We start from the raw sequence: 23,300 nt of genomic DNA, 5'->3' as shown, positions 1-23,300 counted from the left end.
TAATAGCGGCAGCTGCCGCGGCTTCCAGAACCACCTCAGACTCGCACAGCCCGCGCGTCCCAGTCCCCAGCAAGCACAGGCAGGGCCCTCGGGGGACACCAGTACATCAGCTTTATTTCTCCTTCGCTCTCACGGGAAAGCAGGTTTCCAAATCATAACAAAAACAGGGCCCCCGGCAGGGGGAGCAGTCCCCTGGGTGGGCCTGAACGAGCTCACCTTCCCTGGCGTGGGGCACCGCCCATGGGGCACAGCGCACCATGGCCCAACTCCTTGTGCCTCAGGACTTCAGGACAGGGCAGAGGCAGCACCAGCATGGGGGGTGTCCCCCGAGAACAGAGGCCGCGGCCCAGCCAGTGGGCCGGCGGATCCACCTCCACGTCCGAGTCGGCCTGCTCAGGCCTGCAGCCTCCAGACCTCCAGCGACAGGCCCCCGGAGGCGGCGACCACCAGGTTGCCCTCGGCGCAGATCTGGGAGGGCAGGGACGGAGGGAGTCAGGGGCGCTCTGGGCTGCTGGGCGGGGCACACAGGGCAGGGCCTTACCCCATTCAGCACGTTGTTGTGGCTTCGGGTGCAGATGGTCCTCGGCGGATCCGTGGGCACGTGCACCTGGTGAGGGGCATCGGGCGAAGGTCAAGACGGGCGCCGCTGGCCGGTGGGGGGATGGGAGGGAGGGGGCCGTCTCGGGGCCTCACCCGGATGGTCTTGTCGGTGGACGTGGTGTACAAGGCCCCCAGTGAGTGTTTGATCCCTGTGATCTGAGACCGGTGGCCCACGTCAAAAGACTGCAGGAAGGAGGGACAGGGGACATTCAGGTAAGGGCTCGCCCAGGGTCAGCCCACCAGCCACCCAGGGGGGGTCGGGAGGTAGGGAGGAGGCCCAGGGACAGTTGGGCAGGGGCAAGCTCCCCGGCGGACCCGGACAAGCTGGAAGCGGCCACTGCGGTTGGCGAAGACGTGCAGCAGGCCTTGGTTGTCACCAGCCCAGAGCTGGGGCTCCTGGTAGGACATGCAGAGCAGGTAGGAGTCCAGCTGTGGGAGGGACACAGGACAGAGCAGCTCAGGCCGGGCCGGGCCACCGCCCTGGTCCCTCCGGGCCCCGCGGCGGGCCCACCTGCAGCCGCTGCACAACGCTGTCGGCCCGGCGGTCGAACACCACGAGTGTGCGGTCCTCGCTGCCAGAGACAATGTGCCGGTCGTCCGCCAGCAGCGCCAGCACGGCACTCGAGTGCAGCCGCCGGCTCTTCACCAGGGCCGGGCCGACTTCGTGAGTGATGCAGGAAGGAGGGAGACATCAGAGTCCCGGCCCCTCCCTGGGCCTACACAAGGACACCCTGGACCCTATCCCACATGGCAAAACCCTTGGTCTGCTCTGCCCGCCCCCATGCCCCCATCCCGTCTCCTCCTCTCCTGTCCCAGCTGGGTCTGGGCCATTCAGGTCCCCCAGATCTCAGATCTCGGCCCTCTCATCTCCTGTCCCCCCATCCCATCTGCTCTCAGTACAGAGGAGACCTCAGCAAGTCCCAGCAGAAAATGCTTCCACCTGCAGGCGGGTCTGAGACAAGCCTCCCCGGCCATGAACACCACCCACACCCCACCGCCACCCCCGCCTCTGACCCCACCTGCATAAAGACCTCTAGCCCTTCAATTAAAATAAGAATGAAGGAAAAAATAAACAACAGAAGAGGCTTCAGTGCTGGGCAGTGTTTTCCTAGGCTTTTTATGTAAACTAACATTTAATCCACTGAGGTTCTTACGGTTCTCTCCTCCTATTAACCCTATGGGGCTAGAGTTACTATCCGGATTCTGTTGATGGGGAAACTGAGGTTCAAGCTTGACAACTAGAAAGTGGAGGAGCCAGGGTTCTAGGGGCTGCTCCACCTCCCACAGTATTGAGGCTCAGAGGACCGCCCATCCTCCACGACACCCCAGGTGGAGGGGGCTGCCTCTACCCCAACACTCATCCCCCGCCAGTTGCCTTTGTTAGCACAGCACAGGCCACTCGGAGTGGTCAGCATCTGGTTGTGACTGTCATCCCAGCCAGGCTGTGAGGTCCAAGTGTCTCCTTCCCCAGCATAACCCTGGAGACCCCAGGTGGCCCTCCTCTCCCCACCTGGGTCCCAGGGCCCCCGGCCCACCTCTGGGGTCGTAGACGGTCACCTTCTTGTCATAGGTGCCAGTCACCAGGATGTCAGGCCGGTAGGACAAGCACAGCACAGCCGCCTTGCCCCTGAGAACACATGGACCACGAGGCTCAGGCGTGACTAGGTGGGACCCGGCCCAGCCCCACCTCCCCGCCCGGGACCCCACACACTTTATCTCGCCGAACTGCTGCCCGTCCGCTGCCATGTCCCAGAGCTTCACCGTGCTGTCCCAGGAACCAGAGCACACGCGGTGGTCTAGCGCTGCCAGCGACCACACCCAGCCCTGCAGACCCGACCGAGGTGGTCAGCCCCGTCTCAGAGGTAACAAAATGGAGGGTCAGAGAAGGGAGATGACCGACCCAAGAACCCAGAGCAAGTCTGCTCCAAGTAGCGGTCAGGACTTAGGTCGGTGGGTCGGTCTGACTTCAGAGCCCAGGACGTCTGTACCCACACAGAATGATATTCCTAAGTCAGGTGTCTGCCAGACTCCGTACCCGGGGGGTTGGAGGCCACCTAACAATGTGATTAAGAATGGTGCCTCCCCTCCACGACCTGAGCAAATGGAGTTCCCTCCCTCGTTTTCTTCACTGGGAAAACGGGCACAAAGAAACAGCCTCTGCCTCAGGAGCTAATAGGCACAAAGCACTGACTGGTGACTAACTCACTCCTCACCAACCCTCTGAGGAGAGTACCGCAACTGTGACCCGTGCCACAAATGAGGACACTAGAGCACAGAAAGGCCGAGTCCCTTGCCTAAGGTCACACAGCCAGGGAGTAGCAGAATGGGGATTTGAAGCCAGTGGCCTAGCTCTGAGACCAAGCTGTCGGCCACCTACCCAGACCACCTCCATGACTGGTGGTGGCACTCCTCCACGGCCGCTTCTAATGAGAGGACAGCCATGCTCGAGCTTTGTGACCCCCACGGGCAGCCTCGTAACTGCCCTGCCCTATGCCTCTCAAGGTATACCTGATATCTCCTGAGTGCCTACTGTGTATCCCAGCTCAAGCGAAGCTCTCTGGCATATTCATCTCATTCATCCTCATCCTAACTGAGCCCTTCCTTGACAGGAGAAATAGAGGCCCAGAGAAGTCCTACATCTCACCCAATGTCACACTAGCGATGGCAGAGCAAGATTTGAATCTATGACGTCTGGTGCCAAAACGTATGCCCTTAACCGTGGCACCCTACCCAGGCCCCACTCCTCCTACCCTGTCTGGCCTCCTAATCCCTCACCTTGTGGGTGCTGTTCTTCTCAGTGCCCAGGGCCTTGACTAGAACCTGGCTGGGCTCCACCCCCAGCTGCCGCAGGTCCCACAGGTTGACATTGCGATCTCGGGAGCCTGACAGACAAAGCTCACCATCCTGAGAAGAGAGTGAGGTGGTGGTGTCGGAGTCACCCTGGCCTACCCCTGCCTGCCCCCCACCGAGCCCCACCTCACCTGGAGCAGCAGCACCGAGTCAATGGAAGCAAAGTGCCCATCAGCCAAGCAGAAGTACTCAGCCCAGCGCCCATCCTCCGCCCAGCGCGACAGGTGTTGCTCCAGCTCGATGCAGGCTGTCGGCCAGTCAAAGTCCTCCTCTGTGGGGCATCGTGAGCAGGGTCCTCAGTGGGCGGGAATCCCGACATCCACACCAGCTGTCCAAGCCCACCCCTGGCTTCCAGGAAGCCCACCCTTCACCAGACTTGGAGAAAAACCCACCTGGATCCCTCACCCCACCCAAGAAGGCCCAGGATCTAGCTTTGGGACCACCAGCCACCCACCTTCCAAGTGGGTCTAGGACTACTCACGCCAGTTTTGGGTAACTGGAGCCTCGAGACCACCTTCAAAGTCCTCAACCCCCAACCCAAGTGTGGAGGATAGTAGCCTCAGGATGTTAAGGTCCTGCCTGAACCCACAGGCTAGGCATCAGAACTAGGACGTTTTGCCTCCCCAGTCTTATCCAAAACCGGGGAAGTGTTCTCAAATTAGTGTCTATAAACTTGGGAACCTTTCGAGATGCAGAACTCAAGCACTAGGTGCAGAGATTCAGTGGCGTAATGGGGCTCAAGCAACTATGCTTATCAGGCTATTGAAGAAAGCCCCATCAATTCAAGGTCACCAAGCTGTCTTACTCCCCAGGGATCAATGACCTCAGGGGCAGGAGGAATTACCACCAGCCCCTAGACTAGGTTAGACCCTGGGCTTGAGGATCGATCTGTGATTGCTGGTGTCAGGGATCCTAACCTCTAAGATGTAGCTTGGGATCAAAGGTTGCAGGCTCTGAGCCTTTAGTCCCTGCCCTACCCCTACCTAGGTCACGACTGTAAGGGTGAGGGGCTTTGGCATCACCACTTGCCAGCTCAGCATCTATACCCAGAGGATTCTTGGCCTTACCCTGAGCCCCAAGAGATTCCAACAGCTGAGACCTCAAGTCCCTGTGTCAACCCCCAGCCAGGGGTCAGGGCCGTGGTACCACCAGACCTCAAGCCTGAGGCTTGCTGGATCCTGAGTTCAGGGACCCCAGCCCCCCACGGTAGATTTCCACAGCCCCAAGACCCCAAGCGTCTGGCTAATGGTTCACCCAGAGGTCAGGGGCTTTGGCACCATGGGTAACTACCTCAGCCTCCAACCAAGCCAGGAAAACCAGGAAGCCTGCTCCAGGGCTGTGCTCACAGCACCCCAGCCTAACCTGGGCAGCTGACCCCCGGCCCCCGGGCGCGCGCACCTTCCACCACTGGGTAGGGCGCGCGTACGCGGCGCTGCGCGCGTAGCCTCCAGGTGACATGGTCACGCACGAGGTCGCGCAGCGTGTGGCACACGCGCGGCAGGACGTGGAGCACCAGGCGCGCATCTAGGTAAGCGCAGATCTCGAGCAGCAGCTCCGGAGGAAGGCTCAGCAGTCCCGGGACTCCCACAGGCGCACCCTTAGACGCCGCCCGCGGCTCCAGGGCGCCAGGGGATGCGATTGACACGGACAGCAAAGGGGCGCGTGGGGGCGCCTGCCCGACTTTCGGCGGACTGAGCACGCGGGCGACGTAAGCCTCGGCCTGCAGGTCGGGGTCAGGCTCCGACTCCGGGTCCGAGTCATCTTCCCAGGCGCGGGGATCGTCGCGCGGCCCTGGGGGCAGCTCCATGGCGACCGGGTGGGCGCGGCCAGCCGGGCCCTGTCAGCCTAGGGCCCCGCGTCCCGTCTCCTAGGCAGCGCGAGGGGACTTCCGGCTCTGCTTGATGACGTTACAGCGCTGGCCGGAAGCGAGCGGCACGTTGTGGAAACAGGCTGGATCCTGGAATCCCGCCGTTGTGAGGGCTTCCGTGGCGCAGCTGCGTCGTCGGCCTTGGGCTAGGAAATGCAGATTTCTGCTTCCAGCGTTTGTTAAACAGGCATCTGTGGCGGTGCTGATGCCGACGGGAAGCTGACTCCGGTTCGACGCGGTTCTGTCAAAGGCACTTCTCACAGGTGGCACTGAGCTTAGAAATGCAGGCCCTCTGAGTTCGCAGTCTGGGCCATATAGGGATTTCAACTCCTGCCTCTCCTTCCGGAGCCAGAAACGTGCAATTGCACCGTAGAGGCCTCAGATTCTCTGAATTACCTAACATCGTCCTTATCTCTTATTTACTGAAAGCCTCTTTCGAGCCAAGCAGTATTAACCGATCCATATGTCTCCGAGCACTTGCCGTTCTGCCTCTCTTCGGATATCCACGTGGCTCTTTGTCAGTTATCACCTTCGCAGTAAGGCCTTCTCCCAGTACCCCACTGTAAAGAGGATCATTGCCCCAACGTTCTCTCTCCCCTCCCCGCTGCCTTTTTATCTATGGGACATCACTGTTCCGCAGTTTATTCCCTCACTAAAAGTACACATTTGTTGAATGAATGCTGGATAAATGTCAATGTCAGCTTTTTGTTTGTTTTCCCAAGTCAATGCAGGGGACCTTCGGCCTGGTTGAGGTTGCAACAAGATTTTATTCTTAGGCTGTGTGTCCCAAGAATTTAGCAATTTCTCATTTGCCTCAGTAACCATCGCTCACACTTAACTACACCTCTCTTAGGCCAAGTGCTGAGCTAAGCTTTCTACAAAAATGTCTAACCTGCTCAATGACCCAGAGTTGCCAGGTTAGCCAAAGATGAGAGTGCTACAAGACTCTGCCCCTTAGTTTAGTCTAAGGCAGTCTAAGGGGGGGAGGGAGGAGCCTGAACCTGGGCCTAACACTAATGGCTTCCTTTTAAATTGAGCTGAAGACGTTCAGTGAGCTGTAATTACATTCCAGGGGACACACGACACGTGTATATTATCACGTTCTCACATTTAATCTTTGTCGTTCACATTTATCTTCCCATTTTACTGGGAAGAAAAGTGAGAGGCTTGGGGTCCCAAGAAATGTGCCTGGTTAATGCTGATTTCCCGACTCCCGAATTATTTCCTGAGTCCTGTGCATCCCCATTTCTAAGGCGTCCCAAGCCACCCTCCAGATCTTTTCTCTACTGCCAAAGCCAAGGACACAGGAGGCCAGATGGAGACCAAGGGTTTCACAAGAAACTGATCTTTACTCAACAAAGTTCTACACAAGTGGAATCTCACGCCACCTCGGCGCCAATCCCCAGCACAGCACAGTAACAAATGGACAGACCCTGGAGCCCGTAGGAGGAAGAGGGTGAGGGGGAAGGAGGGATGTGGGACAAAGAGGGACTGCAGATCGAGGCCAGTCAGGGTCCGCAGCCCTGGGCAGGGGAGAGGGTGGAGAAGCTGAAACTTCGTTGTGCAAAAATCAACCAAAAATAAATTAAAAAATTAAATAGTTTTCTTAAAAAAAAGAAAGAAAGAAAGAAGAAGAAAAGAAAGAAAACTAGAACCAGGCTCCCCTTCCCTGAAGGTGGCTGGAGCCCCCCATCCTGGGTGGAAAGGGTTACCAATCCCATCAGACACCCAATCCATCCACACACCCCAAGACCCAGCAGAGGATGCTCCAAAGAACTGGATTACCAGAAAATTAAATGGTACCTAATTTTTTTTCTTTTTTCTTTTCTTTTTTTTTTTTTTTCTTTTTTTTAACAAATGGCTTCCAGAGACCTGCTGGAGTTTCACAGGGTAGGAAAGCCAGCGGAGTTTACGGAATGTGCACCAAGTGCCCCTCGGAAAAGAGGCAGGGCCTGACCCTGTCTGGGGAAGACACAGGGCTATGATGGGGTTGGGTCCAGGGCCCTGCAGAGATGAACAGAACAAGCCCCTGGATGTAGGAATCCAGTCAAAGCCCACAAGACCCCCGAAGGAGCCCCCAGAAAAGTAAAGTAGGGGAGGAGAAAAAGGAAAACACTAAGGGGGCTGCGAGGCCCAGTTCAGTTTTGAGGCCAACTGGGAAATAGCCACGTCCCCCCCTCTAGGGGTGCCTCCCACACCGTGACTGCATCCCCAACCCATCCCAGAAGGTCCCCTAGAATCAATGCCCCTGTCTGGTGGGGTCCTGTAGCCCACTGGGAGCCGCAATGAACAGGAAGCCCCAGGGACAAAGAGTGGGATCAGGGGGTGTACCATGTTCTCCTCCTCCAAAACACTTGATTTCCTTCTTGCTGGCAGAGCATAAGCTTTCATCCTCTGGCCCCATCAATTAAACGCCCCAGCCCTGGCCCTCAAGTTAAAACTCAGGCTGGAACCTGAGACAAGGGCTCTCAGAAGCACAGAGAAACGGGCTGCCCTTGAAACAGACTTGCTTATGGAGAGACGCAGGGGTCGGGGTCAGCAGCTCTGGCTGCCCCCAGCTCTCTTCAGGAAAAAGGCTCTGGCCCAGTGTCTTCAAAAGTCACTGGAGCACAGTGGTGGGGGGAGAAAGGGCAACCTCTGGCCAAACCCAGCCACTCTGGCAGTCCCCACTCTTCTGGCTGGGACAGAGCAAGGAGGGGGGACACACAGGCCGTGGCTGCCACAGAGCTGGCAGGGAGTGTGCGGAGCAGGTCTGAAGCGTGCGCGTGCTGACTCGGGCGGCCCGGAGGCGGCCGTCCTCTTCCCCCGCCCCAGGGTCCCGGCGGAGGCCCCCAACCCACCCAGCCCTCCCCAATCACCAATTCCGGCAAAACAGCAGAAGCTTCTTAAACTCTAGATGCAGGTTACACGGAAGGCCTTACGGGTTAACTCAGGGGTTCACTAATTCTACTGTCTCCATGCAGTCGGGGAAATGGTGGGGCGGCTGGCCCAGCCTGGCTGGCTGCAGTGCCGCACATGCGTGTGTCCACGTGTGTACATGTGAGTGTACGTGTCTCTACAAGGACCCCCCTCCCCGCCTGCTTTCCCCTTGCCTCATCCTAAGCCGGATTCGGTCGGCCGTGTTGAATCTTCCCTCCCGCGAGGCTGGCCCAAGTGGGCTGCCTGAGGTGACCCCGACTGAGAGCAAGGGGCCCTTGCTGCCAAGAAGTCCCACCCCCCTCCCCTGTTTGTAGGATGAGTGTGGAGACCCCACCCACCTGCCCGCTGGCCGGCAGGCCACACACACCCATGGCAGGTAGGTGGACGGGGAAGGCGTCTGGATTTGGGTCCCGCTCACTCCTCCCTAACCCCCCTCGACCAGGGCACAGCGACTTCTGGACGCAGCGCGCTCCCCAGCAACCCCTCCAACGACGCAGACAGAAACCTGTGGGGGAGAGCTGGGGGTGAGGGCCTGCACCCCTCACCCCCCACAATAGCAACAGCCCCCCGCCCACGGCCTCCTCACCTGGCAGTCGTGACGCTCGTCTAGACCCCATAGAAGGCAGCCAGCCTCTCCTTGAGCAGAGGCGGGAACTGCTCTGAGAACTGCTGCCAGTTCTCCTCCCCAACTTGGTCTTTGAAGCCGTGGAGAATCTGCGGTGAGGCAGGGGGTGAGGCGCGCCCCGGGGCAGAGCGGTCCGAATTCAGCCTCTCCCCCCAGGGGCTCACCACCCTCCGCTGCCTCCCAGGACGACATGAGGGCCAAGCAGGAGCTCACCTTATAAAACATGTCCCGAAGGTCATCCTTCGGGCTCACCCAGGAGGCTACAGCGTCGCAGAAGAAAATAAAGTCCTGAAACGCGACAGGTCCTGTGTGAGGGGCTGCCTGAGCCCGGCCCCAGCGCCTTCCCTCCAAGCCCGGCTGCCCCAACCTGCACGACGCCCCCGGGGTTGACGCCTATCATCATGCAGATGCCTCGGAAGGCTGAATCCTTCTCCTCGTTGTCCCTGATATTCCTGAGGGACGTGCACCTGTGGGGGAGGTGAGCGGCAGGCAGTCAGCTGGCGGGGCTGGGGCAGGATGGGCATCTGTGGGGGGCAGTGGGGAGCAGCAGGTCAGCGGGCAGCGGGGCCGGGGTGGGACATGTATCTACGTGGGGTGGAGGGAGCAGGGGGCTCAGCAGGCGATGGGCTGGGACAGGCATCTAGGGGTGGACACAGGCAAGGGAACGGGTCAGGCCCGCCGCACCCGCCCTGCCGCCCAGCCCACCAGACGCAGGCCCCACCCGGGGGGCACACACCAGGGCCGGATGAACTGCTGCAGCATGGGCGCCACCTCCTGCGGGCACACGTAGCCCAGGCGGCCGATGGTGATGGCTGGAATGGCAGAGGGACTCGTCAGGCGACCTGCAACCCCGAGCGGCCCCGGGACGGTACGTGGCGGGGCCTCTGGCACGAGGCACCAGCCCCGCCCCGTGGGCCCCAAGGGAATAGGCCCAACCAGGGTCTCCCCTGAGGCCAGCATCTTCCTTGGGGCTCTTCCCAGGAGCCCCCTTCCGGGTCTTTCCAGACACCTTCTCTGGTTCTTTCCCAAGGTGCCCTCACCACCACCCTCCCGGCTGGGAGCCCCAATTCCAGGTAAGGGGCAGCAGCTGCTCAGGCCTGGTGCCCACCTGTGTTTTCCAGCAGCGTCTTGGGCGTGTTGGGTCGGTTGATGATCTCCACCAGGTTGTTGAGGACCATCTGCACGTAGGGCTGCATCTCTGCCCCTGGGGGACCAGATAGTCAGAGCCCTGCGTAGCCCATACCACCCACGCTAACCCCCAGCTGCAGCCAGACACCGGCCAACTGCAGCCAGGGAGGGAACAAAGAACATTCTCCAGCCGGTGCCCAGCTCAGGACCTGTGGCCAACCAGGGACAGACCCGCACCTGCCAAAAACAAGAAGCTCCCCTGGGAGTCACTGCTCAACGCCAGGATTAGACCACATTACCCAGATTCCCTGCAGGGGGATAGGTGGGGAGGGAGGAAGCGGCCAAAATCTCCCCACCAATCCCAGTGGGCCTTTCAGCCAACTGCACGGGGGTGGGAGGTCACACACAATCCAATCAGAACAGGCCTGCTGTTCAGCCTCTTTAGAAAAACCAACTACAGATGCCTTTTCAGCCATATGGCAGGATCCCCGAGGAGACGACTGAGATGTATTCCTGCATGCCCAACCGCAGCGATCCCAAGAAGCCCCAGGGCTCTCTTAAGGGGACCTGTCAGAGCCCGGGCCCTGCCCCCAGCGGGGAACTGGCCAGCGTGGGAGGTGGTGCAGGGCCTGTCAGCGTGCAGGGCACTCACCCATCTGCATGCAGATCTCGCCGATGGCCCAAGTGGCATTGTTGCAGACGGAGATGAACTCGGGGTTCAGGTTGGTGCCCAGGATGGGCATGAACTCGGCTGGCGGGGAGAAGGAGGAGTGCTGAGCAGGAAGGCCAGCCAGGGTGAGCTCCTGGACCTGGCCGGGAGACCCCATCAGACAGTACGAATACGACCCAGTTTGGTCACTGTCCTCCCAAAGTCATCTCTCCATCATTTGAGGCCAGAGCTGGGGTCATGGGGTCATGACAGGATGGGGGTCCTACCGATACAGGGCTTGACGTGGATGAAACAGGCTTTGGTGAGATCTCCCAGGAGGGCGAAGGAGCTCTGCCGGACCTCAGGCATGGAGTCCTGGGGGGTCAGAGCAGGGCAGTGTGGCAAGGCTGGGGTCCCAATCCCTCAAGGGCAGGGCAGCTGGGGGAGCAGTCCCTGGGGCATGGCCTGACCCTGTCACTTCCCATCACGGGCCCTGTCTGTAAATCTGGGACTCGGGGCCCACTGAACCGTATGTATCCCTGCCTGGCTAACTGCTGCCCATCCTGACACGCGCGCATATCTGTAAAGCTGGAGCGGCTTCTTTCCTATTTCCTTCTTCTACCTTTTTTTTTTTTTTAAGTAACCTCCATGCCCAATGTGGGGCTAGAACTCATGACCCTGAGATCAAGAGTCACATGTTCCACTGACTGAGCGGGCCAGGCGCCCGTTTTTCTTTTTAATTTTCTGCGTTGTTAGCTTATTCAATGAGATTTGACTCACGTCTTATTTGAATCACTTTTTTTAAATAAATACAAGTTTCCCCCCCAGCGGATCTCTTTCTCCAGACGTCCTGTGAGTCAGCCCAGGGCGGCCGGCGCGCACAGTCGGGGGGCTGGCGAGGGGCCCGCGCACCTGCATGCACTGGAAGAGCAGCGTCATGATGTTGCTGCGGGCCACCAGCTGCTCCACGTGGCCGCCCAGGCCCTCGGCCAGGCCGCTGAGCAGGTCCAGCGCCACGATCATGAAGTCCTTGTCGGGGGCCTCATACTGCTCAGGGTGCTGGGTGTACATCTGGGCACGGACGGGGTGGACGGGCAGGTAAGGGGAGTGGGCCCGGGCTAGGGCAGCGGCAGAGGAGCGGGTGCTGGGGCAGGGGTGGGGGGGTGCTCACCATGGCCTGGGCCAGAGTCTTCTGCACCAGGGTGACGCAGCGCTGGTAGACGGGCTCGCAGTAGGGCAGGAAGCCGCTCTGCAGGGCAGTGGCCACCGATGACAGGCACTGGGGGGGAGGAGGGCAGGAGAGGTGAATTCGGGCAGGATGAGGTGGGGCACTAGGGGAGGCCTGGAGCCCACCCACCTCCAGCAGAGGGAAGAGATCCTTGTCTTCATCCTTGAGCTCGTTCCACTTCTGGATCAGCGGGGGCATCAGCTTCTGGATGTATTCCTGGAGAGGGACATGGAGTTGGGCTCCCTGGTGGGGGCTGGCAGCCTGGCACCAGCAGGGCTCCCTGGGACTCGGAAGCACCTACTGCCTGAGCGCTGAGCACTGAGCGCCTTGCCGTGGCTCATGGAGCCCCACGAGGCCTTGCCATCCAACCAGACCTCCAGGCCGGTCTCAACCGTTCCCTTCGCCGCGTCCCTAGCGCCGCCCACGCCACCCCACCCCCTCGGGGCCCGGGTCAGCACCTCCTGGTTCCCACAGGCCCCTGAGCTGCCCCAGCACAGCACTTACCACGCTGTCTCATAACTGTCTGTCTCCCCCACTAGACTGGGAGCAGGGCGAGGGCGGGGACCGGGTCTGTCTGCCTGTCGAGGTCACGGCCACGTCCCTGGTGCGCGACACGGGGTCGCCGCCACGTCACTGGATGCAAAGGGGCACGGGGCTCAAGAGAGGGAGCTGCTGCGGGGTCTCACCGGTTGGTTGAGGTGGTGGCCCACAGAGTCAGCCAGGGTGCCGATGGCATCGTAGAGGATGAGCAGGTTCTTGTGCTGGTACTTGCCGAAGGCGAAGACAAGGGTGTCCAGGATATAGCTGAGGTACGGCACCAGCTCTGTGCAGGCCTCCTCCTCCAGGGTGGCAAAGGCGCTGGAGTGGGGAAGGGGTTCAGTGGGTGGCCACAGGTGGGGCTGGGCCTGGGCGGGGGAGGGGGGGAGGGGAGGGGAGGGGAAGGGGGAGAGGAGAGGAGATGGGAGGGGGGAGGGGAGGGGAGGGGAGGGGAGGGGAGGGGAGGGGAGGGGAGGGGAGGGGAGGGGAGAGAGGAAGGCATAGCCTTGGGATCAGCCAGTACGAATACGTGAAAAATCAGCATGATGTCAAGGTCATCAAGTGTCATCACTTCCCAGAAGGCAGCCGGTGGGGCAGGGGTGAGGGCTGTGAGGCCAGGGGTCGGGGGTCACCTGCAGGCCGCCTCCTGCACCCTCTTGTTGCCATCCAGGATGCGCTTGAGCAGCTCTGTCATCAGAGGCTTGAGGTGCATGTCGGGGGGCTGGCTGACCACCCAGTGGGCATAGCGGCTCAGCGTCCAGCAGGCAATGGAGCGGACCAGGGCCTTCTTGTCCGCCAGGCACTGGATGAGGTGCGGGATCAGCTCAGGCAGGTAGGGCACCATGCCCTGCATACAGCCTATGAGGAAGCACAAGGGCAAGCCTGAGCCCCGCTGGACCCAGCCACAACCGCCCTTCTGGGGAGAGCTCAGCGGCCCCTACGTGGGGCCACCGAGGCTGAGAGGTAAAATCAGAGAGACAATGAATGGCTCCGTCACGGGAACTGAAAGGCACGGCCAGGACGGGAGGCGGCATCAGAACGAGCCTCCCCCCACCCCCGGCCGTGCCACCCCGTCATGGTCACTCGTGAATTCACAGATGGCCGCGCGGCACAGTGACCAAAATAGACGGGAAGTACTTTTCTTTTGATTTTTTAAATTGAATTTATTTTGGGTGCCTGGGTGGCTCAGTTGGTTAAGCAACATCTTTAGCTCAAGTCATGATCCTGGAGTCCCAGGATCGAGTCCCCGTGTCGGGCTCCCTGCTGAGCGGGGAGTCTGCTTCTTCCTCTGCCCCTCCCCCGTTCTTGTGCTCTGTCTCATTCTCTCTCTCAAATAAATAAAATCTAAAAATATTTTATTTATTTTTATTCATTTTATTAATTAATTACTTATTTAAAAGTAGGCTGCATGCCCAGGGTGGAGCCCAAAGCGGGGCTTGACCTCACGACCCTGAGATTAAGGCCTGAGCCGAGATCAAGAGTCGGACACTCGACCAACTGAGCCACACAGGCGCCCCTCTTTCCCTTTTTTTAACTTAAACTCTACACCCAATGTGGGGCTCAAACTCATGACCCCAAGACCAAGAGTCGCGCACTCCACTGACTGAGCCAGCCAGGTGCCCCGAGTACTTTTCTTTTGAAACATTTTTTGGATGTTTGTGAGTTTTCTACTTTTCATCTTTTTTTTTTTTTTAAAAAAACCGTGAACAGGGCGCCTGGGTGGCTCAGTCAGTTGAGTGTCTGCCTTTGGCTCAGGTCCTGGTCTCAGGGTCCTGGGATGGAGCCTGCACTGGGCTCTCTGCTCTGCCTCTCCCTCTACCCCTCCCTCTGCGACCCCTCTCGCTCTTGCTCTCTCTCAAATAAATAAAGTCTTAAAAAACAAACAAAAAGCTGTGAACATATCTCTTGTTCAGAGAACGGAGAGAACAGCACACCATCTAATAATCCAAGACCCAAGATCTATTTTTACCATCCATGGTAAAATGGTACCTCTAAGTGTTTTCCCGGACACCTCAAGAAGTCTGTTAACACGCGCACACATAATGTTACCGTAACACACGCTGCGCTTGTTATATAAGTAAACTTTCCTTAAATAAACTGTAAAAGCCCTCCAGGGCAAAGGCTCCTGCTGCCGGGTCTGAACCCTCCATGACAGGCCTGGACACGGAGGTGGTCACGAGGGACGCGGGTGACACATTCATATTCACATACACCCAGCGGCACCACGGGTGACCGGGGAGGTGGTGTAAATCCCTCCGCCCCCCAGGTTCCCCATCTACGCACCCCACCTCATCGGGCGGTGCTGGACCCGCAGGGCCAGGCTGCCCGCCGCCACGGGTTAAGCCCCGCGGGCTGCCTGTTGCTGCCGCTGTAGCCGTACCTGGGCCGAGCGCCTCACAGAACTGCCGTCTGTGAGAATTAAAGGGAGGGCTCGCATTGTGGGGCCTGGGGGATCCATTCAGGCCCAGAGCCTGAGGGGAAGATTCAAACCCCAGGGCTGTTTGGTGGGGGCCGAGCAGGCCTCGGGGAGAGAGAGACCCTGCGGCTGGGGTCGGCCGGGCTGTACGGCTACACGACAGCCCGGCCTGGGCCAGCTCCGTACAGTGTCACGCCAGCACGGGGCCCTGAGGTCAGGCCCTACCACGCCCGTGGGCCACTCACCCTCAGCGATGGCGCCCAGCACCAGGATGCCTGACTCTTTGACCACCCACTCAGGGTGGAAGAGGAGGCCCTTGAGCAGGGGGAGGAGGTGGGGCAGCAGTTCCTCCCGGAAGACATTGGCCAGGACGTCCAGCGCAGCTGCCGAGCACTTCCCTGGGACAGGAGGGGAAATGTGGGGGCAGGCTCAGGGACGCCCTTTGGACAGGCGGCCAGCCTCCTAGACTGTACCCCCCCAGCATCAGAGATCAGGATTAGAATCTCCACGATCTGCTCTGAGTAGGCCTCTCATCACCTCCCGAGAGGCAGCCCCTGGGCTTGCTGCCCACCCCCCACCCAGCCCCCACCAGCCAGGCCACGCACTCAGATTCCAGTCAGACAAAGCATCGTCATCATCATCGTCCTCTGCGTCCTCCGAGCCATCGGGCCGCTCAGCCTCATGGGGCAGCGTCACTGTGCGTGACTTATGGAAACGTGGCTTGATGTCCTGCTCACTGTCGGGAACTGCCTCGTCCTCTTCCACGTCCCCCTGTGGGGCCAGGCAGATCACTAAGCACCACTGGGGCCCCCAGCCTCAATGCCCCAGCCCTCACCTGCCCGTTCATGCCTGGCGGCGGGCCCTGACTGACCTTGAGCAGAATGATGTCGATTTCTGAGTACTTCATCCCGTTTACCAGGATGGGGATCAACCTGTTGGGAGAGAGGCTGCGCATAGGCATGCAGGGGCCCCCAAGAGGGAAGCATCAAGGAGCCAAGGGGCAATGCATGGAACTTAGGGGTGTTATCCTGACCTAGTCTTAGCCACTGGGACTGGGACAAAGCAGACACCACTCCTGGCTCCACAAGAGGGTTCTTGACCCAGACCTGGCCCCTCAGGGAATTCCAGACCTCTGAATACACCAAATAACTTAGAACAGTGGCCGATCCCTAGCATACTGTAAGGAAAGGAGGACATATGGCCAGTCCCCGGGATGGGGCAGGTCAGAGGAGGAAACAGGCAGGGCAGCCAGTCTCCCCACCTAAAGCCCATGCACCTGGGGACTGGAAACCTAGATTCATGACTCCAGGATAGGCAAGTGATCCAAGTTGGCCAAGGAGGGTCAGCCCTAGGACTTGGGCTGGAGATCCTGGCTGAGAGAGAATTTCTTTACTCGAGGTTCCTAAGCTTAAAGGTAGCAGAAAGCCACAGCGCTACCAAGAGGGAAGGTCGTGCCCGACGACAAAGGCAACACACAGTGTGCAGATCGGAGACCACACAGATGTCTTTTACATCCTTTGAGTACCTGGATCCAGCTATGCCTGAAGCCTTTGTTGACTTTTCATTTTTTTCACCTATAACTTAATCGAATTTTTAAGTCATTAAAAACTATCTTAGCACTTGCTAAATAAACACACATGGAGGTAGAAATGAACGGAGATAGAGAACACAGACTGAGGGTAACACAGGAAACAACCAGAGGGAAGGCAGAGCACAGCGAGGCGTGAAGGCCGAGGCAGGGCGGAGGGCACGAGTGGCACTCACTGGACCAGGTGGGAGGCCAGCACTTCCTTGCAGATGGGCTGCTCGGCCAGCGTCAGCCAGAACTCACAGGCCTCCAGGGCCACGTTCTCATCGTGGTCCTGGGTCCTCTGCAGCATGTACTAGGGCAGAGTGGGAGAACAGCTAAGGCCCGGCCCAGCTGGGGGCGCCTCCCCGTCTGTCACCCGGCCCACGGCGCGCCTGGGCCTGCCCTGGCGGCACATACCTGGATAATGCTGTGCATGTGGGGGATAAGCCTGTCAATCCGCACTTCCAACAGCATCACCAGGGCACGGCACACGTTCTTCCGCACCTCAGGGTCATCGTCCACGGCCAGGGCGAACAGGTGCTGCAGGGAAGGTGGGATCAGCTGCAGCAGGGCCCCTGGCCCTTGCCCTGCTTACCCCCGGCCCGGCAGCCCACCTCGATGAAGGTGTCGATGTTGTCCATCAGCGCCTGGGCCCGGTCCATGATGAACTGGTTCACGCAGGCGATGGCATGGGACCTGGCAGGGAGCGGACGCCTGGGTCAACCCCGCCCCCGCCCCCTCCAGGCCCCCCCACCCCCACAGACCCCCGGGGAGCCATGCCCACCGGATCTTTGGGCTGCAGTGCTTGAAGAACTGTAAGAACTTGGGGATCATGATGTTGAGCGGCCGATTGAGGGCATCACTGTCCAGGAGCTCAGAAGAGTCTTCGCAGATTTTCTGCAAGGCTCCGAAGGCTCCCTGAGTGGAGAGGAGCGGGCAGACAGCTGTGAACCCCGGTCCCGTCCCAGGTCCCACCCAGGTGGGCCACAGCGGGTCACCTACCTCACAGGTGTTGTAATCCTCCGAGTTGAGCAGGTTGCACAGCTGGGGCAGCAGCTCGGGCCACATCTGCAGCTCACCCTTGGAAGCGATGGTGGTGATGAGAATGCCTGGGGCAGCCGGGAAAGGACGCTGCCTCAGGCTGGGTGCTAGGAGCGGGCGTGCCGCGCACTCGCTCTGCTGGCTCAAGGGCTGTCCGTGCACTGTCCCCCAGAAGCCCTACACACTCCTTTCGAGATCCTCTGCGCCTTACTGGGAGCCAGCTCCGTTGCAGGCCCTGGGATGCAGCACAGCACTAAACACAAAATCCCCGCCCTTGGGAGCTGCCTGTCCAGTGAGAGAGGCTTCGAGGTAAAAATAAATCAGCAAAAGACCTGGGAGGCTAGATGCCAAAAGCTAAGAGGGGAAGTAAAGCTGAGAAGATGGCCGGCAAGGGTCGAGGTTGAGGGCAGCAATTTTATTTTTTTTTTAAGTTTATTTATTTATTAATTTTTTTAAGTAATCTCTACACCCAACTTGGGGCTTGAACTTACGACCCCAAGATCAAGAGTCTCATGCTCTTCTGAGCCAGCCAGTCAGCCCATTTTAAATGGGGTGGCCAGAGGAGGCCTCACTCAGGCGATACCTTGCTATCTAAGCAAAGACCGGAAGGAGATGAGGGAGAAGCAATCCAACTCCCTGGGGCAAGAGCATCCCAGGCCGAGGGGGAATGGCAGGTGAGAAGGCCTGGGGCAAGGGCAGGCCTGGTGTGCTCCAAGATGGGTGAGGAGCCAGAAGTGCAACGGAGTGGGGCAGGGGTTGGGGGTTAGGAGGTGAGGCCTGAGAGGTGGCAGGTGCAGGGTGTGACAGGCCATGCAGCCCTGGGGAGACTTGTACTGCTGAGCAGAAGACCAAGAGTGGCCCGCAACAGGCATGCGCAGTTAGAGGGCCGAGAGGCAGTCTGGCAGCTGAGCTGAATTCAGGTGAGGGCGGCGCAGAGAGTGTACTGGAAGCCAGGAGGTGGCAGTGTTTCCCCAGCAGGGGTAATGCTGCGCTCCCCCCCCCACCCATCAACTCTAGATGACCCTAACTCCTGCTTCTGAGGGAAAGATCCTGCCTGAGGAGACTATGAGGACTCCAAGTGCAGTCCCCGTCCCAGCCCCATCCCTGTCTGTGTGACCTTGGCCACATGGCCCAACCTCTCTGTGGTTCAATGCAGGGGGGGGAAAGCATGGGTCCCTAGTACTACTGGAAGTTTCAATACCTCAATTCAAACACTCAGAGCAGAACGTGGCTATCTAGTGAACTCGCTAAGTCCAGATCCTTCTGCTGGCCTCACAGGGGGTGTCGCTGGGGCTAAGGGTAGAAGGCCCCAAGATCAACACTTCTAGTAAGACAGTATCTAGCTCAAATTTAATACTATCTTTCTGTCTTTACTGCAAGTATTTAAGGTTACCTTCCCTTTACTGCAAGCAAATGTCTCTTCATTTAAAAGTCATATACAACTTTCTCCTAAAAGCAACTTTTAAAAGTCGACATTAATTTAAGGAATAAAAACTTAAGTCGGGTTGTATGTCAACCTCATCTCAGTAAAGGTGGGGGAAAAAAGCAAGTCAGTAACAAAGAGCCAGGTTGGTGTTTCTCAGTAGCAAAGAGGCCTGAGGTAAAATCGCTAGAGAATTTTCAGTTGTCTTTCTGGTAACTTGCTCAGGCAGCCCTCCGGGAGTCAGGAAGGTTCCAAACACAAACCAAACTCCCATTTCACCTCATCACTATTGGTGAGAATTAGCTGAAGACACCGAACTCCACAGGATTGGCGGGGGGTGGGGGGGGGGGGTCTTGTCTTCTAATGTGCTACACCCTCAGGACCTAACCAGAATTCTGGATATTCCATGACTGCCTCCAAAGTGGGAACGGCTGTTTCAGGAGGGACTGGTTCACAGCACAGACCTGCACTGGTCGCTTCTGAGTTCTGCTACTTACCAGGTAAGTCCCTTAACATCTCTGTGCCTCAGTGTCCTCATCTGTAAAATGGCAACACTAACAGCACTACCACCCCCGGTACTGCAGCAGTCAGTGAATCGATACCCTAATACGCTGAAAAGCTCCTTCGCTGAGAGTAAGAACTGAGGACGCCACCCGCTCTCACCTATGGTTGCGCGGATGAGGGAGGAGGCGTCGCCGATGTTGTTGAGGCACTCCTGCTTGATGAAGTCGGCCACGGGGGGCGGAAAGCTCTGGTAATGTGCCTTCACGTTGTTCTTGAGGATGAGACCACTGAGGGAACGAGTTGGCTCATCTGGGGGCGGAGGGCGGAGGGTCAGGGGAGCACGGGGAGAAAGCGGGGTCCCGCCTGAGTGGAGGGGCACTGGGAGCATACCTTCCGACTTGAGTCTGGTCAGGACAAAGATCAGGTAGTTGTTGAAGTCGGGAAACTGGTTCAGTTGTTTGAGTTTCTGCCAGGTTGTTAAGGGACTTGGGAGACAAGGGCCTTCCCCAGAGGGTCCCCTTACTGTCACATAGCTAGAAATCCCTCTGACCACTGGGAACAGGCGGACAGCTCCTGAGACCCCACCTGTCAACCCCATGCCAGAACACAGCACTGCAGGCGCATCAAAGTCATCCAGCGGGTAGGAGAGCTCGCCTGAGCCTCCCAGCCACTCTCAGGAGACCTGGCCGGAGCCGGAGAAGGCTGACAGAGCCACTCTGTCTGACCAGGGCAGCTGTTACTCAGTCCTGCTCGTGAACAGTCCATGTTGCCAGCTTTTTTAAAAAAGAAGGGAACCCATATTTTCAAGTAAAACTTGCTGATAGTTTAAATACCTTAAACTTTAACTTATTTTAAGCATCAATTGGGAAAAAGAAATTTTAACCATAAACCTAAACAAAAACTTAGTGCCAGCCAAATGTGTTCCACCTCCCCCCCGCCCCCAGGGCCACATTTCCTCTGGAAATGGGATCCAAGAATTCTAATCCCTAATTCTCTGCCAAAGCTAGCTCCTGCCATCAGAGAGTCTGGGACTTAGGGAGTCAGCCCCTTCCTCTGGCCTTCAGGGGTTGCAGAGGTCCGCCCTGTTCCCCCTAGGCCCAGAAGGAACGAAGGAAGGAAGGATACGTCCTGTACGATGCGCTGCGTGGCTGTGTTGGGCGACTGCGAGTCTTTGAGCAGCTGCAGGACCTGCTGCAGGCCCTGCTCATCTGGCTGCCAGTCCATGGCGCAAGGTGAGCTGCGGGGGTAGGGGCCAGGGTCAGCGCTGGGTCCTAGGGGCCCCGTGTGAGACCCGGGCTGAGCCCCCGTGCAGGTGGCTGCAGTGGCAGCACGAGGGGAGCGCCCTCGGCAGACAGGCGGAGGCCGCCGATCCACACCAGCCCAAGTGCGGGGTCCTCGCCAGCTGCGCCATCCACGTCCGCGCAGTCTCGGGCTCGGGAGCGCAGGTGAGGGGGATATGGAAGCCGGCCGCGAGAGACGGTGGCGGGGCCCGGCGGGGCCTCATCGGGCCCAGCACCGAGCCTTCGTCCCAGGGCGGCCCATGCCGCCTCCCCCGGCTGCGGGAGTTACGGCTTCCGCCAGTCTCACAGCAGCCAAGCAAGGCCCCAGCCACCTCTCCATCCAGGGGCCCTGCTCCAGACCGCGATACCGCCCCGGCCCCCGTGGTCTTCCTGGTCCAGACACGGTCCCCAAAGAACCCTCTTCTTCCGAAATCCAGCCCTCAAGCTCCGCCAGATCCCAGCCTCCTCCTCTGCCTCGGTCTAGTCCCTGAGCCTCCCAGATGCACGGTCCCAAGGTGCTCCAATCGTCCCGATCCCTGCCAGCTCCCTTAATCCGTCCCTCCAAACTGAGCCGGATGCCAGACGCTCCTCTTTTTGGCCTAGCCAGACCCCATTCAGAGACTGCCTTTAATCAGGTCCGAAGCAATCTCCGGACAGGTCCGAGTTGCCTCTCCGAATGAGAGCCAGCCAAGCCCGCCCACCCCGTTAAAGATGACCACTGGACAGGTCCCTGTCGCTTTCCCCAAACAGGTCTGGCCAAGTCTCTCCCCTCCTTCTACCTCCTGCCCCAGTCAGCATTAACTCCTGCTGTCGGATCTCTGTTGTTTCCCCCAATCAAGTTCGGCCAAGCCCCCCATCACCTCGAGGAAACCCACTTCGTCCGATCTCTGCAGCTTCCCCCAGTTAGGCCAGGCCGAACACCTCCCGGGGCATTCCCCCCAACGGATCCTAGCGACGCCTCGAAGTCAGACCCAGGAAAGCCCTCTAGAACGAAGTCTGCCGCCCCTCCCCGTCAGGGTCCAAGAAGACCCCCAACTTTTCAATGAGACCTCCCCCAACCAGATCTAACCAAAGCCCCGCCGAAATATCCCACACACACACACCCGATCCTCGCGATGCTCCCCAATCAGGCCCTAAGCAGTCCCCAGGCGCTTCCCCCAGATCCCCTCCAGCCCGACCCCAGCCGCCCCACTGGCCCGATTCTCGAGGCACAGGGGTCTCGCCCGGCTCGGAGGCCCCACCCCCTAACCCCGGCTCGGTTTCCCCCTCCCCCGCCCCGGCCCGTTCTCGCAGCCTCGCGAATGGGGCCCAAACCAGGTTCTCGGCCTTTCCCGGTCAGGCGCGGCCCCGACGGACGGGCCGCGCGCGGCGCAGACCCAGAGCCCCGCGGGGGTCAACGCAAGCCCGGGCCCAGCTGGTCGGGCTTCGGGTAAGGCCCACTTACCGGGCCCCGGGTGGCAGCAGCGGCGCCTTGCGCTGCGGCTTCTCCTGAGACTCGCGCGGAAGGAGGGAGCCAAAGAGAGGGAATGAAAAAAAAAAACGCGGCCGTGGATGAACCGCGGCAGCTTCCGTACGCCGTTCAAATTGGCCCAGCCGAGCCAATCGGAAGGCACAGCTGTAACACGTGGCCCGGCACCGGGGAGACCCAGGCCCCGCCGAGACCGGATCACGTGACCGAAGTGGTGGCGGCTCGCCTGGCCTCTCTGGCCGTTCGGTCTTCCCAGCGTCTCGTTTTCTCAGCGGCTCTCACGCCGGCCTGACAGCGGGTCTTTGCTGGGAGCTGAGTTTGGTGGCGCGTGGTGACTTTCGGTATGTGGTGGACCCAGGAACCTCTCGGCCACAGCCAGCTGTGCCTTTCACCCCCTTGTCTACGAATAGAACCGGGCCTCTCCCCCTCCCCCCCGCATCTAGAAGGTGCCTGAGGAGAGCACAGTAGGTGTCCTCAAGGAAAGATCGGAAGGGACCGAGCCTAGCGTGAATTTTAAACCCCAGAGACAAAGGAAGGACTAAGCCAGACAAAGGGAGTTCCGAAGATAGGCTGCGTTCTTGCAGAAGCCTCTGCCACATTTTGTGTTATTTTACAGTATTGTTTGATACTTTTTACAAGGATATGAGAAAAACCCACAAGGATATAAAATTCTAAACGAAATGAATAAACGCTGAAGCGAAAGGCCTAATCTCTTTCTCTACCTGAAGCTGAATGAGGTGAAACAGCCCAGGAAATTTAGGCAAGGGCAGGGTCATGATGAAAGACATCTCCGTAATCCTTGCGCCATCTGAGGACAAAGTAGGGCACCTCTTTTAAGAGTGGAGCAGCAGAGGAGACCCTGGAGCCTCAGTTTCCCCCCCTCCTGGCCAGGCTGATAAACAGATGGGAACCTCCTGCCACTTGGGAGTCCTAGTTTCCCCACTAGTCAAAATGGGTATAAGAATAGTTTGCTGGGTTAGAGATAGTCAAGCTAAGCATTACCAGGCCTGCTGCAAATTGTTCTTTAAAAACTTGGCTTTTACCCAGAGAGGCTCAAGGCCGTCCTTTCACTGTATTCAGCCACGCCCTAAGCCAATATTTACTGAAGTTAATCAACTAGGCCTCTAATCCCCAAGGACAACCCAGCCCTGCCTTGAGGAACTTTTTGGCTCCAGGAGTGGCAGGTCAATTTTCG

At 58.9% G+C, this 23,300-nt stretch overlaps 2 protein-coding genes and 2 non-coding genes across 8 annotated transcripts; all 4 read right to left on the bottom strand.

The window, feature by feature from the left end:
* Window positions 1-93: 93 nt before the first annotated feature.
* Window positions 94-6,512, bottom strand: FBXW9 (F-box and WD repeat domain containing 9). Of its 2 annotated transcripts, XM_045774496.1 has the most exons (10): window positions 4,849-6,512; window positions 3,582-3,721; window positions 3,376-3,504; window positions 2,312-2,424; window positions 2,136-2,227; window positions 1,112-1,260; window positions 916-1,029; window positions 694-783; window positions 542-607; window positions 94-468 (listed from the first exon to the last, which is right to left on the bottom strand). In XM_045774496.1, the coding sequence occupies exons 1-10, from the start codon at window positions 5,255-5,257 to the stop codon at window positions 394-396; spliced, it is 1,377 nt and encodes a 458-aa protein (XP_045630452.1). In that variant the 5' UTR covers window positions 5,258-6,512; the 3' UTR covers window positions 94-393. The 2 variants fall into 2 exon arrangements, with proteins under 2 accessions (XP_045630452.1, XP_087723373.1); XM_087867247.1 differs by lacking the exon at window positions 3,376-3,504.
* A 1,157-nt stretch (window positions 6,513-7,669) lies between these two features.
* Window positions 7,670-22,237, bottom strand: TNPO2 (transportin 2). 4 transcript variants are annotated; one of them, XM_045774491.2, is made up of 25 exons: window positions 22,082-22,237; window positions 20,483-20,594; window positions 19,748-19,823; window positions 19,517-19,666; window positions 17,392-17,498; window positions 17,174-17,307; window positions 17,004-17,085; window positions 16,807-16,929; window positions 16,584-16,702; window positions 15,691-15,751; window positions 15,425-15,590; window positions 15,065-15,217; window positions 13,036-13,261; window positions 12,553-12,724; window positions 11,996-12,082; window positions 11,810-11,917; window positions 11,551-11,709; window positions 10,926-11,013; window positions 10,642-10,740; window positions 9,970-10,065; window positions 9,598-9,703; window positions 9,229-9,328; window positions 9,075-9,149; window positions 8,823-8,950; window positions 7,670-8,741 (listed from the first exon to the last, which is right to left on the bottom strand). In XM_045774491.2, the coding sequence occupies exons 2-24, from the start codon at window positions 20,579-20,581 to the stop codon at window positions 8,843-8,845; spliced, it is 2,694 nt and encodes an 897-aa protein (XP_045630447.1). In that variant the 5' UTR covers window positions 20,582-20,594; window positions 22,082-22,237; the 3' UTR covers window positions 7,670-8,741; window positions 8,823-8,842. The 4 variants fall into 4 exon arrangements, with proteins under 4 accessions (XP_045630447.1, XP_045630451.1, XP_045630446.1 ...); XM_045774495.2 differs by having other exon boundaries at window positions 8,849-8,950; window positions 9,598-9,673; XM_045774490.2 differs by lacking the exon at window positions 22,082-22,237 and having other exon boundaries at window positions 9,598-9,673; window positions 20,483-20,613.
* Window positions 10,809-10,884, bottom strand: LOC148108984 (small nucleolar RNA ZL2). Its single transcript, XR_015726806.1, has one exon. It is a non-coding gene; the product is annotated as a small nucleolar RNA ZL2 (small nucleolar RNA).
* LOC123777770 (small nucleolar RNA SNORD41) lies at window positions 12,911-12,980 on the bottom strand. Its single transcript, XR_006775719.1, has one exon. It is a non-coding gene; the product is annotated as a small nucleolar RNA SNORD41 (small nucleolar RNA).
* Window positions 22,238-23,300: the final 1,063 nt, after the last annotated feature.

This window comes from Ursus americanus, chromosome 14, assembly GCF_024610735.1.
Source record: "Ursus americanus isolate L20-20 chromosome 14, mUrsAme1.1.p, whole genome shotgun sequence".
In the NCBI taxonomy this organism is placed as follows: Eukaryota; Metazoa; Chordata; class Mammalia; order Carnivora; family Ursidae; genus Ursus; species Ursus americanus.
Note: the sequence above shows the minus strand (reverse complement) of the source record. Positions and strands in the feature narration are given on the sequence as shown.

Bases quoted from the DNA above. Each gene is read 5' to 3' on its own strand.
- FBXW9 (XM_045774496.1), bottom strand. From the start codon at position 5,257: ATGGAGCTGCCCCCAGGGCCGCGCGACGATCCCCGCGCCTGGGAAGAT. The intron at 1,261-2,135 runs GTGGGCCGGGGG...TCACTCACGAAG, and splicing joins GACCGTCTACGACCCCAGAG to TCGGCCCGGCCCTGGTGAAG. The intron at 784-915 runs GTCCGCCGGGGA...TCCTTCCTGCAG, and splicing joins GCCGCTTCCAGCTTGTCCGG to TCTTTTGACGTGGGCCACCG.
- TNPO2 (XM_045774495.2), bottom strand. From the start codon at position 20,581: ATGGACTGGCAGCCAGATGAGCAGGGCCTGCAGCAGGTCCTGCAGCTG. The intron at 17,308-17,391 runs GTAGGTGACCCG...CTCTCCACTCAG, and splicing joins AGGATTACAACACCTGTGAG to GGAGCCTTCGGAGCCTTGCA. The intron at 9,329-9,597 runs GTGTGTGCCCCC...CCTCCCCCACAG, and splicing joins CAGCAGTTCATCCGGCCCTG to GTGCACGTCCCTCAGGAATA.